The 15,952-nt window shown below is 36.3% G+C and overlaps 1 protein-coding gene across 1 annotated transcript in view; it reads right to left on the bottom strand.

Annotated features, from left to right (window-relative positions):
• The window catches only part of PTPRM (protein tyrosine phosphatase receptor type M), a gene marked incomplete at both ends in the record, with an annotated part of 469,357 nt that overhangs the window by 88,728 nt on the left and 364,677 nt on the right, over positions 1-15,952 (bottom strand). The window contains 4 exons of the mRNA XM_080338550.1: positions 2,234-2,421; positions 7,393-7,419; positions 7,646-7,720; positions 10,246-10,397. Of these exons, the coding sequence (XP_080194676.1) occupies positions 2,234-2,421; positions 7,393-7,419; positions 7,646-7,720; positions 10,246-10,397 (442 nt within the window). The remainder of the gene's footprint in view (positions 1-2,233; positions 2,422-7,392; positions 7,420-7,645; positions 7,721-10,245; positions 10,398-15,952) is intronic.

Here is a 15,952-nt window from a genome sequence, read left to right as displayed (position 1 = left end):
CAATTACATAGTTAAGCAATTGTTATAACACGGAGTTGGCACGACAAAGCGCAAACTTCAAAAAAACCACCATCTCTTGTAAAATAAAAGGAGTACGCACACTTGTAAAAACTCAGCAATGTACTAGTAATTATTTTTGTCATACTAAAGGACCTGCAACAGTGAATACATTAGTTACAACCTTTAAAACTTAAGCATGGTATACTGAGCCTCTAGGGCAGTGCACACTTGTGCATGCCCAAAAGAGAAATTGTTGCTTGCCCTACAAGGTGGAAGTAATTTAAATGACTTCTACTGGTTGTCCTCCTCTCTCTCTGTCAGATAAAAGAATGGAAAAGCATATTTTATTTTTTCCTGGGTTCTACTTTGAGAAGACAGACTTAAAACTGAATCTGTATCATTCTGCTTCTCACTGGCTATGTCAGAGTTGCATCACAGTAAGACTCATTTACACCTGTTCCTCTGATTTCTCACATTCTAGTTTCGGAAGAAAGAAAATTCAGGACTGTGTACTGGGTTGGAGATGCAGTGAAATTTGAACAGATTCTTTAACTGGGCAGCTTCCTCGATGGATGCTACCACATACAGAGGCAGACACAGTCTCTGTGAGGTTTAGCTTGCTGTTCGTAATGGAGGGGTGGGCTGGGTGTGATCATTATTTGCTTCCCAGACAACATGGAAGCGAACATTTTTTTTTTTTTAAATAATCACATCATCTTGGATTATAGTCCAAATATTGTATTAAGAGTTAACAGAGTATTTCAGTTGTGGCAGCTTCAGATCTCCTTACAGATCAGACCCTACGAGTTCTTATGCCATGCATCTCATGGTATAAGATTATGTCACAAATTCTCATACACTCCTATGACAATTTTGACAATTTATAGTGCAAGTCTGCCAATCAATCTTATGTATTTTTTCTCTGCGAAGTAATGTATTTATGCTACTCATTTTTTGGGTTCAAACCTACTGAACTGTGATCTTGCGGGAAACTCAATTCACAGTAGGCATCTTATCAACTCATATTAGAGTATTTCTGTGTGTGAGAATGATTCACAAGAATAAACTCCTTAAAATCTGAGCTAAAAGGCAAAGGGTTTTCATTTTTATGCCCTAACAATTAACATATTTGACCTAGCTGATTTTAAACGGTCTCAAATCCACCCTCACATTAGAAAAGGAACCCAGGTTGCTAAGTCTCTGTTCATTCAAATACGTGACTTGGATGAGGAGCGGTGCATTTTGAGACTCTTCAGCAAAACTAAACTTTTGAAGCCAGGCACAATATTGCTCTTAATTTTGGGCATGAGTGCAAGTTCTGTTCACATTTTGCTTTTTTCACTTAGCAAACTAACTCATCACACAAGGAAGACAGGATCTGCAGTGCAATGTGCTGTGTTCTTATAGCATTTGCTAGGATGTTGTGGTCATGACATTTAAAACTAAGATGACATCAGAGAGGAACAGGTCGCTCTAGTATGAAATGAAGAAACAGCAGTTGAATTGAAAAAAGGAAAAAATACAGACTATAAATTCATATGAAAAATAATGAGGATTAGAGGTAGCCTCCAGCTAGTGGGAAACAGTTCAGGCACCACAGAGTAAATTTTATAGCCCTATGGGCCTCTCTGAAGATTTGCGCACTTCTTCTCCTTGAGGAATGCTTTTATTCCAAGAAAAACTGCTTGTAGAACTTGATTTCCAAGCTAATATTGTGTTACTGGGCAACTGTGATTAGACAGTCTGTGATGTAGAGCTTTTGAAAAAAGCTATATTCTTCAACAGTAAAATAAAAATATCACAAGTTCTGGGAGAACACTAGCGGACTTTTTTTTTAATGCAATTAGAATTCGGCAGAGATTTCAAAGAAAGGTTTTTATGTCTCACTCCTCACCCTGGCTGGTTACAATCAGAAAATATGCCCACTGTAGAGATGATCCTTTCCATTCATAGAATCATATAATCATAGAATCATTTTGGTTGGAAGAGACCCTCAGGATCATCGAGTCTAACCATAACCTAACCTAACTCTAGCACTAAACTATGTCCCTGAGAACCTCATCTAAATGCCTTGTAAACACCTCCAGGGATGGTGACTCCACCACTTCTCTGGGCAGCCTCCTCGCACAGCAGCTGGCTTACTTGGTTGAGTATTATTTTTCCTGTTCTGTGGTACAGATAAAGCCAACAGCGCAGAAGACATAACCAGCAGATCATGAGTCCGGACACTTACTTCATACTCCTCTTTGAATCCATAGCCTTCTGCACATTTCATTTGGGTGATGTGCTGTAGCAAGTCAGCTACACGGATGGCTGGATGAAGCTGTCCGGTCTGGTAGGGCACATCCACTGGATCTCGCTTCTTATAGGTGTGGGATTGGACCAGGCTGCTTGTGTCACTGACCATTGTATGGGTTTCATCTAGAAAAAGAGTATCTCATCACTTATCGGCTCATTTTCACTTATTAGTAGAAATATACATTACACAGATTTCTAGAGGAATGGCAGAAATCTGACGCCATCAGTATTGATTCTGTCTGTGAAGGCTACACCAGAAGAACAGTAAACCCATGGAGTAGTTTACACAGGAAAATTGCACGACTGATTGGGATGAGGCAAAGTCCATGGTTCTACAATGGAAGCATTGCAGAGCAGTCCGAACTCTAATATTGTTTTAAATATCACTAGCTGATAACAAACAGGTTTTAAATTAGGCATTTGGTTCTAAACTGCATAGAAGTTTCATTCTGAAACTTCAACAAGTCCCATGTAATGAAATTGGACTTGTATTCTTCTTAGATTACTGAAGTGCTGTATTTTACAGTGCAAATTTAGAGCAAATGTTTGGAGTGAGCAAAATAAAAAGATGCACAAAATGGCTTATGGTTTCATCAAGCTAGGACTGCAATGGAAATGTAGATCTGATACAACATTTGGAGACAAACTATGAGAGGACAAATGCAAAGGATCATTTGATCAGGAAAAATGTCTTGACTGGCTGCTGAACATGCTTTAGGACCACAGTATATCATGAGCCATCACATCAGGCATGGAATGTTATATGTCTGACAACTGACATGCAAGTCAACAAACAGGAGAACCCAGTGGGCTGGTAAAAAATTTTATGAGACACATACTCTCCCAACCATCCACATCTCCTCCATGGGGCAAATGGGCAACTTACCATTGATTGGCACTTTTAAGAAGATACATATCAGGAGAAAAAAAAAGAGGAGAAGAAAAAGGAAACAGGGCATAAGAAACAGTACTACATTAAAGATTACAGGTAATTTTATGTTTGTAATGTAGTCTTTATAGAGTGATTTCCTAAGTGACTCAGATTTTGATCTCAATTTCACAGTATAAACTAAATTTACTGAAACCAAGGTATCTTACTGTGAGTCACTACACACAGATGCAACTGAGATCAAAACTTAGTGAACAGACAGATGTGAAAGTCTACACTACCTAAGGAAGCAACATGACTTTCTTCCTGTGTAGATGGAATTTAAAAAATTTGTTCAGACTTGACAAGAGAAAAAAAAGAAACAACCCAAATTCTAAGGTTCAAGTATCATCATAAATCTTTTTTCTGTTTACCCAAATAATGATTTTGCATATCTCACAGAGTCTTTGATTTTTAACTGAAATTGTAAATTTGGTGCTTTGACTTATTCAAACTGTTCTTCACTGGCTGCACACTAAACATAGCAAGTGGTTTATAAAAATACTACATTTATTAAAAAATATTACTTTGTAAAATATGTTGCATGAAAGGGAAGCATTAAAATAATATTTCCACATTCATAACTAGATTATTATAGCAGAAAGTGCCACCAATACCCTGGATGAAAAGGTCCCAGATTCTCATGTACACACCAAAAATATTACCACACCTCATTAAAGGTGAGATTCTGGTCTTCCTTATACCACTGAAAATTGATGTTAAGGCCATAAAGTTCAATGATTCAAATTTCAAGGATGACTTTAGGTTGTCTCAGTTCATGCTGATACTAAGACACATGAAGTCTGGTCCTCAGTACGCATACAGTCAATATGAACTGTACATTTCAGCCTAAACCAAAAATATCAGGGAAAAATGCATGGGTATGAGTATGGGCATTTCACTACATTTCCTGTCAGTTTGCTAACGTGTAGAGGAAAGGGATTAATCTCTTAGTCATGAAATTTGACAACTTTTGTCTAATGTGTGATAAAATTGTACCGCAAAGCACCTTGGGATGCATGGCATGAAGCGTGGTATACAAGTGTAGGTACAGTATGTTGCTGTTGAAATGGCACCTGAAAACTACAAGGTGGCTAAGACACAAAAGACAGAAAAAGTGTAGGAAGTTGATCATGATTTTTTGGGTGGCTTATTTCAATTTTAGAATTAGGTTAGAAAAAAATTATTTATTTATTTATTTATTTATTTATTTTTCTGCAAACTGCAGCATTCCTTGTAACACAGCCTGTTAGTAATTAAGATGAAGGCAAAGTTATCAGATATCAGTGTCTTGTGCCATGAAAGCATCAACTCAGTCCTTATGAATCTCTTTCTTGTGAGCTCCTTTGTTTTAGACTAATTTTACTCTCTCCATTTTTTTATCTCTTATAGCTGTATTAGTACTATTTTTGTCTCTTTGGGAGTGATCTTTTAAGTTGTTTTAAATAAAGTACTTTCAATCCCTTGTTTATATGGCACTTTAGGAACCACATATATTAATAGTTTTGCTTTGCCTTTCAGCACTGTGGCATGAGCATTTCAGGCATAACAGTCCACCGTTTTTCAAAGGTTTTGCTCCTCCAGATGCAGTGTGGAGTCTGTCCACCTTACATACTCCCACAGCTGCAGTTATTCTACTCTCCCCTTACTCTTTCCCATACAGCTGTAAAACACTTATATTTTTCAATTTATTTACTAGTTATATGAGCTCAGAGCATGGAAGGTATGTGGAAACCCAGCACAATATCTTTTCTGAGCCGAGACTCCTTTCCTTCTCCAATTTCAGAAATACGCACATCGCTGATACTAGACAAACATGACCTATACACATGGTCGGCAACTATAAGTTTAGTCGCTCTTATGTAAAGTGTTGTTTTTTAATCTTGGGCTTTCACTTAGGCTACTAGGTGAAGCATGAAAGTTTTCCCTCAAATGTAAGAGAATTTCCTCGTATCTGAAACTGAGAAGTCAGATTGTTGCCTTTTGCATCATTTAAAGAGTTTACTACTAATTATCAGTTGTTTGGGGTTTTTTCTGTGGTTTTGTTTTTTTTTTTTTAAATCCAATTAGCTACAATGTTCTTAAATTCCATTAATAGTTCAAAGTTCTTTCTGTACATAAATTTGGAAATGGTGTGTTGTGGTCTTTCTAGCAGATTTTGAAAACTAAACTCAACCACTCACCAGATCTCTGCCCTTCCCAGCAGGTCACAGTGAAATGTTCCTTTAGTTCTAACTACAGGCTTAACCCTGCAGTCTAATACAACTTCTTTGGAGATAGGAAGACAGCAAGAGCAGGTATTAGTTGCAATTAAAACCCAGATTTTTTTTTTTGTTAATGGCTATATTTTTCTACTGACTCAAGCATAGCTAATTTGATTTACCTCAGATAAAACACTAGTCCTATACAGATAGTCATAAACACATTTTGGGAGAGAGACCTGATGTGAATGCAACACCACTCATAAAAGGGCACTAATTATTTAACATGTAAGGTTACAAAAATATTCATTTTCCACAGTGAAATAATGGGAAGATTTTCTGAGATGAGTAAGTGCAGGTTGTTGTAGTAGACCATAAAATACATATCTAACTAATTCAAGATTTTACAGACTTAGTAAAAGCAAAGAATTTTTTTCCCCAGTGTGTGTCTGGTATCTGAATTACTTACTTATAGATTATTTCTTGTGGAAAAAGAAAGCTAACAAATAATTTTACCATCGTTACCGTATAGCGAAGGATCACCAAAAAAAAAAAAAAAGAAGACAAATCAGAAAACCCGTTAACTAAAACTTAATAATCCACACAGGAAATCTCAAAGTTTTTCTCCTGATAATAGTACTTTTCTCCTTGCCCACCCACAAGGTCAGAAAGAACATCTACTGGATGATGTGTTGAATGAATGCTAAAGCACACCAAAAAATCTAACATCTCAGGCAGTTAAAAGGCACTGCAAATTTCATTTGCATGCAGATTATTACATTGTTACAGTCACTACTGCTACCTTCTTCCAGATTTACATAATGTATAAAAACGCACAAGTTCCTTCTCCAGGTTATCACACTGAAATGCACTGTGCTAAATATTCTTTTGCAATAACAAATTTTCAAGATCACCTTCCTAAAATTCTGCTTCTTATATGCTTCACTTTACTTTTATTTAAGCCTGCTTAACTCACAGCTTAAGGGCAGGAATCAGTTAAGGGATCTTATATTTTTTACAGCGATTTGAAGAAAAAAAGAGAAGAAAAATACTTGTAAAAATATCAATCAGTGTAAAAAGAGTAAATATATGAGCTTAAAATTGGTGTTTGAATTCTTGCTACTGTGTGCTGTTATATATTGACTTCCTATTAAAAAATAAATCTCTGCTTAGTTAAAAGTTAGTATGGGAAGGAGGTGTAAATGGGTACAAGCCACAAAGCGGTTAGAGTTACTTAAGCAGTGAAAATGCAATAGGGCCTCATGCTTATTGTTCTATCACTGTGCAGAAACCTCTCTCTTTTTGACATCAGACAATAGCAGGTTTCCCTAAATACCCACTGGAAATGCTTTCAACTTTAACTGTATGTTTTTAACCTACAGTTTTACTGTTTTATTTCCTTTCTGTGACACCTGATGCATAATCAACTATATACTCTAAGTGTCATGTTATCATTTTGCTGTTCAAAATACCATATCTCCTCTAAAACTTCACTTTGACAGGCATGTCAGAAACTGAGCGGTATTGTGAGAAGAAATGATAGCTGGTGGATGGCCAAAACTGTATTTTGTCTGATCTTCTGTATCATGAATAGTCTAATTAGGAAAAAATGTTACTTTTTAAAAGTGACATATCCAGCTCTGAGATAAAATGGAAAAAAAATGAGGGAAACTATTTCAATTGCTGCGATAATCAAATTCTTTTGTGTCACTCCAAATACATGCATAAACATTTCCTCACAAATCCACTTGTTAAAATTATTTCTCTCTTTTCTCCCCTGACTTGCACTATGCCAGTAGTAATCAAGCCTGATAACTGTCCTTAGCATTCTCAATGTAGCCAAGCCTTCCACCCCTCCCCTGAGCATTAAACTCCAGCTTTTTGCATACTATTGTTTGTACTCTGAGAACTGTGACTTTCTAAATTACTTTAGCAATAAACTTTGATAAAGGGAAATGTTCTCACCTAAAATTGCAGTTGGCACAAATGGATCTGTCATACATCATAAGCAGGTCAATGCAGAAAAGGTAAAAAGAGAGAGAACAGTAAATGATTGATAAATGTTCCCGAGTTTTCTTTGAGAAAGCTACTGTAAGCAACCAGTGTGTTGCTTATATATGTATTAAATTTCTATGGCAAGAAATATAATAATATAATTATATATGCTTTTATTAGGAAGAGGTCTATACAGGGTGGAAACCAAGAAAAAATCAGTTACCTGGGTAATAAGAATTAGGCACTGTTGTGCTCAATGTGTTAGTTTTCATTGTAAATGAAGATGGTGAAGATACAGCTGCAAAGAGAAACAAAGCCGGTTAGAGACAGCGAAGTGAAAGGTGGCTATTTAGGCTGAGTGATACAGTGTGATTCACTTGGAGTCTGTCGTGTTGTGTTTGTTGCACTGGAATCAGGACCTAAAGAAAACCAGGTGTGTCTAGTGAGTAAAATAGCTCATTGAATTTGATCCATTCTCTAAAAAGTAAAATCATCAGAGAAAGCATTTTGATTGGTGATGACAAATATACATCTGAAATCACAAGATTAGACTGAATACTGATGCTTGAATAAAGACATCACAATGCTAACGTGTGTTTTTGACAGAAGCTTCGATCATTAGTATGTTTACTTTATAATACTGCTCCTATAGTTCATTTCATAAATATGCTCCTATAGTTCATTTATTCCTCTCTTTTATTTTGATTTGTTCAGACAGGTGGATAATGTGCACACAGATACTATTATACCCTGAATAATAGTCTCCGTTTAACAATGGTTTTCAGGGAGTGATACACAGACCAATGCTCACATTGGTATTTGATCATTTAACTATTTGTAAAACCTATGGCAAAGCCCAATGCAACAAATGAAGTTCGGTTAGTGCCCCGGTAGACAAAGATCATGTGAATTACCATTGTAAGCACAGATACATTCAACAGGTAGGAGTTAAAGACGTTTCACAGGATGTTCAGCCAAAGAGCTGTTAAGCAAAGCTCATTGCAAATTCAGTCTTAGTTGCTTGTCTACACAGCTCACATTCAGTCGCATCAGTGAACGTAAGCACATTCCGGATACCTATAGGCAGACTGATAGGAATTTGTGAAACAAAAGTAGCATTAAGGAAGATGGGGTCTACTGGATGGGAAGGAGTGAGATTTCTCCTGCTGGCTTTCATCCATCTTTGTTTAGGTTGATCTTCTAGGTCACACAGTTGCCAGCTCTTGTTATGATGGAACTATCTGAAAACTGGCTTAAATAATGCTGACAGTTACCACTTATCCTATAAATGAATATATCTGAGACTACTTCCTTTGATTATGTCTCCTGAATCACTGGATGTAAAAAACAGAGTGCTACTCCTTTTGGGTACGGATGCAGAGATTATTTGAAGTTGGGGCTGCTGCAACTGATAAAACTGGCTAGACACAGAAAGTAGCAAGGATAACAAACTTTCATAGGAAACAGAAATGTTCTAAATCTCTTGAATACAAGGCCTTACACAAGGATTATTCCTGAAGACTATCAGACTGCTTCTTCTAGTGACCACATTTCTTATGGCAAGTCTAATTAGAGGTTCGAGATGTCAAGTGTTACAAAATACTTGCTATGCCAACTATTTCAAATTGGTTTAAGGTGGTTCACATAAAGAGGATTTAATCCCAGGAACTCACTGCAGTTTCTTTAGTTGTTGTGACCATTCAGTAACGCCACTGGAAAACTATAGCATGGTGGCAGAAAATGAAGTCAAACCTCTTGATCTCTTCAGAGAAATAAGCAATCTCATAAACTGCAATGGTATATTCTCACCAGAAAGGCAAGTCAGATTTTGGAAGATTTATTTCAAAGCAATTCCAGAAGAAACTCAAATGCAAATTAACATTGCAAATTCTGAGCCTAATGCTGCTGAGAGAAGTCTCACTGTATAAACCTCACAGAGTGTTTGTACAATTGAGCTCATCAAAGATAAGTTCTTAAGCATATTATTAGCGAGTGGGAGTTGGGCCTCGCATACTGTTAGTACTTAAAACAAAATTCAATCTTTCACAAATTCTGAAGATGTTAGAAAACACTGGTATACAAGAAAAAAATGAGGTTGCTTAAGAACTACAAAAAACAAGAATGTTTTTTGAACATTCTATTTTCTTTCTTTTTAGCAGTTATAAAAAACTACCGTTTTTCCTGGTCTTTGCTTAGTGCTAGCTCCCAGACAGGAGTGAGTCCTTGACTAAAATTCTAATACAGGAAATTTTATATCCCAAGTTTTAATTATTTTCAGGGTAGATCCAAGAAGATCAAGGATATAAGAGAATCTCTTATCAAACTGCAGAACAGATAATTCCACTGAGTTCTTCCTTTGTACAAGCAACAGAAAGAGCATCATCTAGAACTGGAAATAATAAGACAATCAGATCACCATTAAGTTATGACATTCAAAAATAAATTTTGCCTACCAGAAAAAAAAATGAGCGGGAGGAGCATTTGAAGGACCTGGGAAAGCATAAGGGATATAAAATTTTTAACATAATAGAGATTGGAAAAAGGTAAAACTACAGCTGTTTCAGTAATGTCTTTGCTCTTTTGCAGAAGAAAAGGATGGACAGAAAAAAGCTCAATTATCCTTATTATTTTTAAAGAAGTCTATTCTTGATATCTGACTGTCTTGCTTATTCGAATAAACACTGTAATGTGCTGCACAGTGGGAAACTCTGGGTCCCATGGATTTTCCATGACTAAGTAATGAGGAATATTTTAAAAACCATTTACACCTTTCTTCGAACTTCCAAAAAAAAAAAAGAAAATAAAAGAAACTGAAAAACTTACATCTCCCATTTAGATTGTGCGTGTCCATGAAAGAGAAAGCTTCATCACAGTTGGTGCCTTGCTCGGTGTAGCTTTTATCCATTGAATTCACCATCACTGTCATTTCCTGCCGTGTACTACTCAATGTCTCTTTCCGCTTTTTAGCCAATTTTCTTAAGAAATGAAGGATGAGAAAAAAATAGAAAAAAAAGCAACTCAGTGAGCAGACATAGTCTTCATCTTGACTAGATCAGTATTGTAGTTTGTAATCATATTATTAGGTAACATATTTATAATTATTCCTGCATTTCTGGAAACTTAAATTGATTTCACACTCAAGTCTTTCAACAGCATCTGGAAATTAAAGGATAGTTGCCAATGCCCTGACTTACGGTGAACAGCACCTTAACTCTTGGGGACCACCACTGAACTAAAGAGGACTAGTTAGCTGCAGAGGTTATGTGAGCTACTGCATCAGAGGCTACATCTGTTTAAATACATAAATAAAAATGAGAGGAAAGAAGATTTCACTGGAAGTGATGGATCAGTAACAATTTTCACTTCACATATGTAGAACTGTCCGGAGCTGTTTCATTAAGACACCATATAATACAGCTAACTGGTTTACACCATACTTTGTAGTATATTTTTGATCTCTTAGCACACTTGTACAAGCAAGTGACATTTTAAATGGACTTGCATTCCTAAAGACTATTTTCTGTCACTCTTGATTTCAAGAGAATTAGTCACAATAGTTGCTTCTCAGCAGGAGTGGTCTGTTTGAGACAAGGTCTTGATTCTGATACTATAGTATTGATTCATTAAGTTATAGAACTGTTTTGGATGTATATACCTCTTTCTTCCAGGTCTATGTATTTCCACCTAAACTGAAATCTCTGTCTCCCCTAGAGTTATGCTTAGCTACCATCACAAAATAACATGTCCCAAACTCTTGATTTTTCCGCCAAGCTCTGTGAGATTTTGTGACCCCGATGATAGTGGATCCCATGACCATTTGGTCTGTTTCCTCAGCCTGTGATTCTGTCTTAGACCAAGCCTTTCGCCAAGTCTTTGCCTACAGCCTTCATTTAAATTTTCCAGATTCCTTCTCTACAGTATCTGCAAGGTACTGGAATACTGGAATAACTGCTCCACAGATTTGATTTTTTCGTATCTGTTCATTCAATAACTTTTCCTCTGTGGAAAACATAATGAGCCAGCTCATATCCATCTGCCAGAAAGACCATTTAGATATCTTCAACTGGAACTTACAGGAACTTACTATCTCAGCTATGCTTCCTTCCACTTCTAGAGGCCTACTGCATCAAGCATAACCAGCTTGTGCTAACTCTCATATCCTTTCTCTTTGTCAACTCTTGTTCAGTATGAAAAAATTATTCCCAACACAGGCAAAAATTTTATATCAGCCTCCACTAAATTTTCAAGCAAGCACATGTTTGTCTCCCCTCATGTTGCATGGGAGGAGTTTTCAGTCTACCTATGCTCCTATCTACCTGTTGTCTCTTATCTTACACCTAGATAACAAGCCATTTGGGCAGGAGATATGGTTGTGTTCTCTACCAATATAGTACCAAGCTCCGTATCTTAGTCCATGACTAAAGCTTGAAAGGCCTTTGAAACTAAAGCCTCGCTGTTAGTAGCGTAATAGTAAGTGTAGGTGGTATTGGGTCATTGCTTCAGGAAGGCATGCAGAAGCAGCTTTTCTTCACGAGACTGCATACTCGCTAAAGTCAGAAAAAGGCAGTATATATTGGCCTTCCCTTGCGCACCAGTGGACCTGTGAATACTCTCTCTAAACACAAAACCATCAATCACTGTCAGTCACACAAGCTCAGCCCTTTCTCCAAGAAATCTTGCATGTGAACAATGTACTGGTGAACAGGTAACAACTCTTCCTTCACAGTGTTTAAAGAAAAATTACAAGGATAATTGACCTGGGCAGCATTAGAGTGATATTGATTCATATCTGAGTATCCAAAATGTGGTAAAATAGATGATACCAGCTACTCAGTGGGATTACAGAAAACCCATGCTCTGTAGGGTGCACATCTCAATCATCTGGTGTTACAGGGAATGTCTTTATTTTACAGTACAAATTGTATCCTACCGAAGAAAAGCCAGAGTTCTTGCTCATTGTACCAACAAAATGAAGCTCAAATTTTATAAAAAACTAATTTTCTTAAAGAAATTACACTAACGTTTTCTCATTTCCTTTATTTTTTGCTTTTATGACAGTAACAACTGTACAGTAATTCTCAATCTGAATCTAATTCTGGAAATAGGTCTTGTGGGAAAAGTTCAAATCTGCAACAACTGTTACAGAAAGAGAGCGATACCCGCCAGACTTTTGTACTCTGAACAAAAACACCCACTGGACTTAGTCAAGTAAACTTTAGCTGACTATAACATTTTTTACATCTGGAGTTTTCAGATATTGCAGAAAGTGCTGCAGTGCTGCAGTCTCTGCAACTCATCCATCCCTTGAATCTGTCAATCCCTGGAAGGCTCTAGCTATACAAGATTCAAGAAAGTCTTAAAACCACAGAGCTTCACATCACCATCACCGCTCATGCTCTTCAATCTGAAGTAAATTTTTTGGGAAAAAAAAGACTTAGATATTTGATCATCTTCACTCTTGGAAAAGACACTTTGTAGCTACTCTCTGATTTTTCCTGCTTCTTAAAAGAAAAGAGATCTACAACCAAAGTTAAAAATTATAGAAGCTCCCATGATGATTACTGCAGATGAAATTCTTTATGAAAGGAGGGAAAGCAAAAATAATTAGCTCATCACACTAATAATGTTAGCAACACTACATGAGGGAAGAGAATATACTATAACAGTTTCAGAAAAGAGAAGCCTGATTTTCAGAACAATCTCAAGACTGAATAGGAACTGTTGGTATTTTAAGGCACAAAATACTGGGAGAAATGAGCTGGTGTAATGGTAAAAATATGGAAAAATGCAGAGCAGACAACCACATAGACTTCCCCCAATAAACTTGTGTGGGATTTTTGATATTCTTCACTCTGTTTTGTTCTGATGATCAATAAAAATCAGCCTAGGAAAAATAATAAGCTAAAGGCTTCATCACACTCTCTCCCCATTTCAGTTCCCACCATGAAACTCTTAAATTCTGCATCTTCTCCTGTACAGACCCTCGTAGTTGAATCACCTTGTAAAACTCCTGCAAGCCTTCCTTAGTATCATTTTCAAAACCCTCCTTCTCTGTGATTTCTCCTCGAAACCCTCCAATAAACCAACCCCACTAACTGTTAAGATGCTGCTATATAATCAGCCTCTATCTGGTTCATTTTCCATCTGTTTACCTGTATCCATTTTCTCTGTCCTGTCATGACTTAAATAACAAGTTCTTCGGGACTTAGCTGGCCTTTTCCTTTCATGTTTATATAGCACTAGGCACAGAGCATGAGGCACAATGGGACACTACCATAGTTACAGAAACGCAACAACAGTAAAAATAAATTAAAAAAAAAAGGGTGACTGGGGATGATAAATGGATCCATCTCAGGCTCTGAAAGAGATGTGCTTTCCATTTTGATTTAGGAATGGTGAGAAAAGCATATTTATTTGAATCAAGCAAAAGCACTCACTTCCCTCTTCCCAGTGAGTGGTGCTCCCCTTTTTGTACCAATATGCCTCACTTCTTCCATGCAAAGAAAGGAGAAACAAGATGCTGCTTCTTTCCACAGCTCCAGCAACACACTATCATCACCAAGATATTAATAAACACAGTGAGATAGAATTAGTAATAGAGTTGCTAAAAGAATTGGGCTGATTTTTTTTCCTTTAATGAATTCAATGAATTATAGCACTTATTGTAGCTTAAGATAAAATAGCTTTCTCTTATTAAGAGATTGTTTCAAATTTAATTTTTTGTGGACAGGCCGTATCAATGGTTCTGATAAGGAAAGATTTGGGGATTTAATGCAACTCATTGGTGTGGTGCACTTCTAGTTACAAAACCTTTTTACACTTTGACCACTAAACCCTTGAAAAAATCTAAACTATAACCAGAAAGATCGTTTGGTAAAGTAATAGATGGTTTAAAAGATACAATACAAATGGTAGGACTAAATGGTCATTTTTCACAAGAGAAATTAATTACTGGGGGTATAATGTAAGAATGCATGTTGGGATTTACGCTATTAGACATACACACAAAGATCTAGAAAAGGAGTGAACTGCAGGTTCATAATGTTTTTGGAAAACAGGCAATTTTTAAATGGTAGTTCAAAATTGGAAACAGTTAAAAAGTTTGAAATTGATTCAATGAGGCAGAGTGTATATTCACTTGAGATAAAATTCAGTTTTGACAGATATAAAGTAATGCATATGGGAAAAAAACCACAATTATATACACACAATATGGGGTCTAAATGACTTCATAAACAACAGAAGAAGAAATCCGGTAGTCACTGATTCTCTGAAGACAACGGCTCAGTGCAAAAAGGCAAAAAGAAATCAGAAATTATTGGGTAAGGAACAGAGAGCGAAATGGAAAACGTCGTTAAGCAACTGTATAGATCTACAGAGGTCCCACATTTTGAACACTGCATGGAGTTCTGCCATGTGCCTATCCAAAAAATATAGAAGTAAATACTTTCACACAAACCAGATAGTTATGGAACACATTACCACAGGACTCTAGAAGTACCAAAAGTAAATACTGATTTAAAAAAAAACAGTTAATGGCTCAGCAGAGGGCAGTGAATGCATTAGCTTATCTTAGTTCTGTTCCTGTATTTGTCTAAAGTTTTGTCACTGGCCACTGTCATAGACATGACGTTAAGTCTAGTGGAGTTTTAGTCCAAAATTTGATGTAATTTTTTATTATATTAAAAAATCCTGCACAGATTATGCAGGAAACAGGATGTAAACACCTTATTTGCTTTTGTAACACTTAGAATAACTCACTTTTTTGCATTGTTTAGGCTACTTATGATATACCAGGCAGGAATAATTAACTCAGAAAGCAATTACTTTGCCCATCTATTTTGGCTGCTTGTGATATGCTGAAAGAAGACTCATAATTATTTTTGGGAAAATACTTTAATCTGAAATCATTTAATGAGCATCACTGATTCAGTGACACTCAGTCTGAAGATGTAATTTAATAAAAGCTCTCCCCAAGAAGCATGTAAGAAATTCTGCAAGCGTAACTGACACAATCCCTGTTTATTTTTTTTAATAGATTTTTCATACTTCGTAATTATTTTTATTTAACAACAAAACAGTCCTTGTCTATAACTGTGATTGTTTTCCTGTCTTCAGAAATAGGTTCTCTAACCAGGCACAAAAACACACATCATGCATAACATAATCACATGTGTCTGATGGAATTCAGATTTAGCCTACCACCTCTGGTTTGCAACAGTACACATTTGGTAACATTAAGTATTACTCTACTCTACTCTACATTAGGAAAATCAAAATACCACTACAAAACACTACGTTGTATTTTTTAGGGTATACTTTTAGGGCATGCCTTGAAACTCCAATGCTTCATCTGAATTCTTTGTTACTTTTCATTGTTAAAAAGTCCTTGTAATAACTAGTTTTAGCAAACTGAGTATCTAATCCTATTCAAGCAAAATGGTAAATTAATTTAGGTGTTACTAAATTACAATCATGATAAGCAGCTAATACTGTTATTCTGCTTTATATTTTTTATCAAAACCACAAC

Source organism: Nesoenas mayeri, assembly GCF_963082525.1.
Source record: "Nesoenas mayeri genome assembly, chromosome: 2".
Taxonomy (NCBI): domain Eukaryota; kingdom Metazoa; phylum Chordata; class Aves; order Columbiformes; family Columbidae; genus Nesoenas; species Nesoenas mayeri.
The sequence above is the reverse complement of the archived record's forward strand: the minus strand, read 5'-3'. Positions and strand labels throughout refer to the sequence as shown.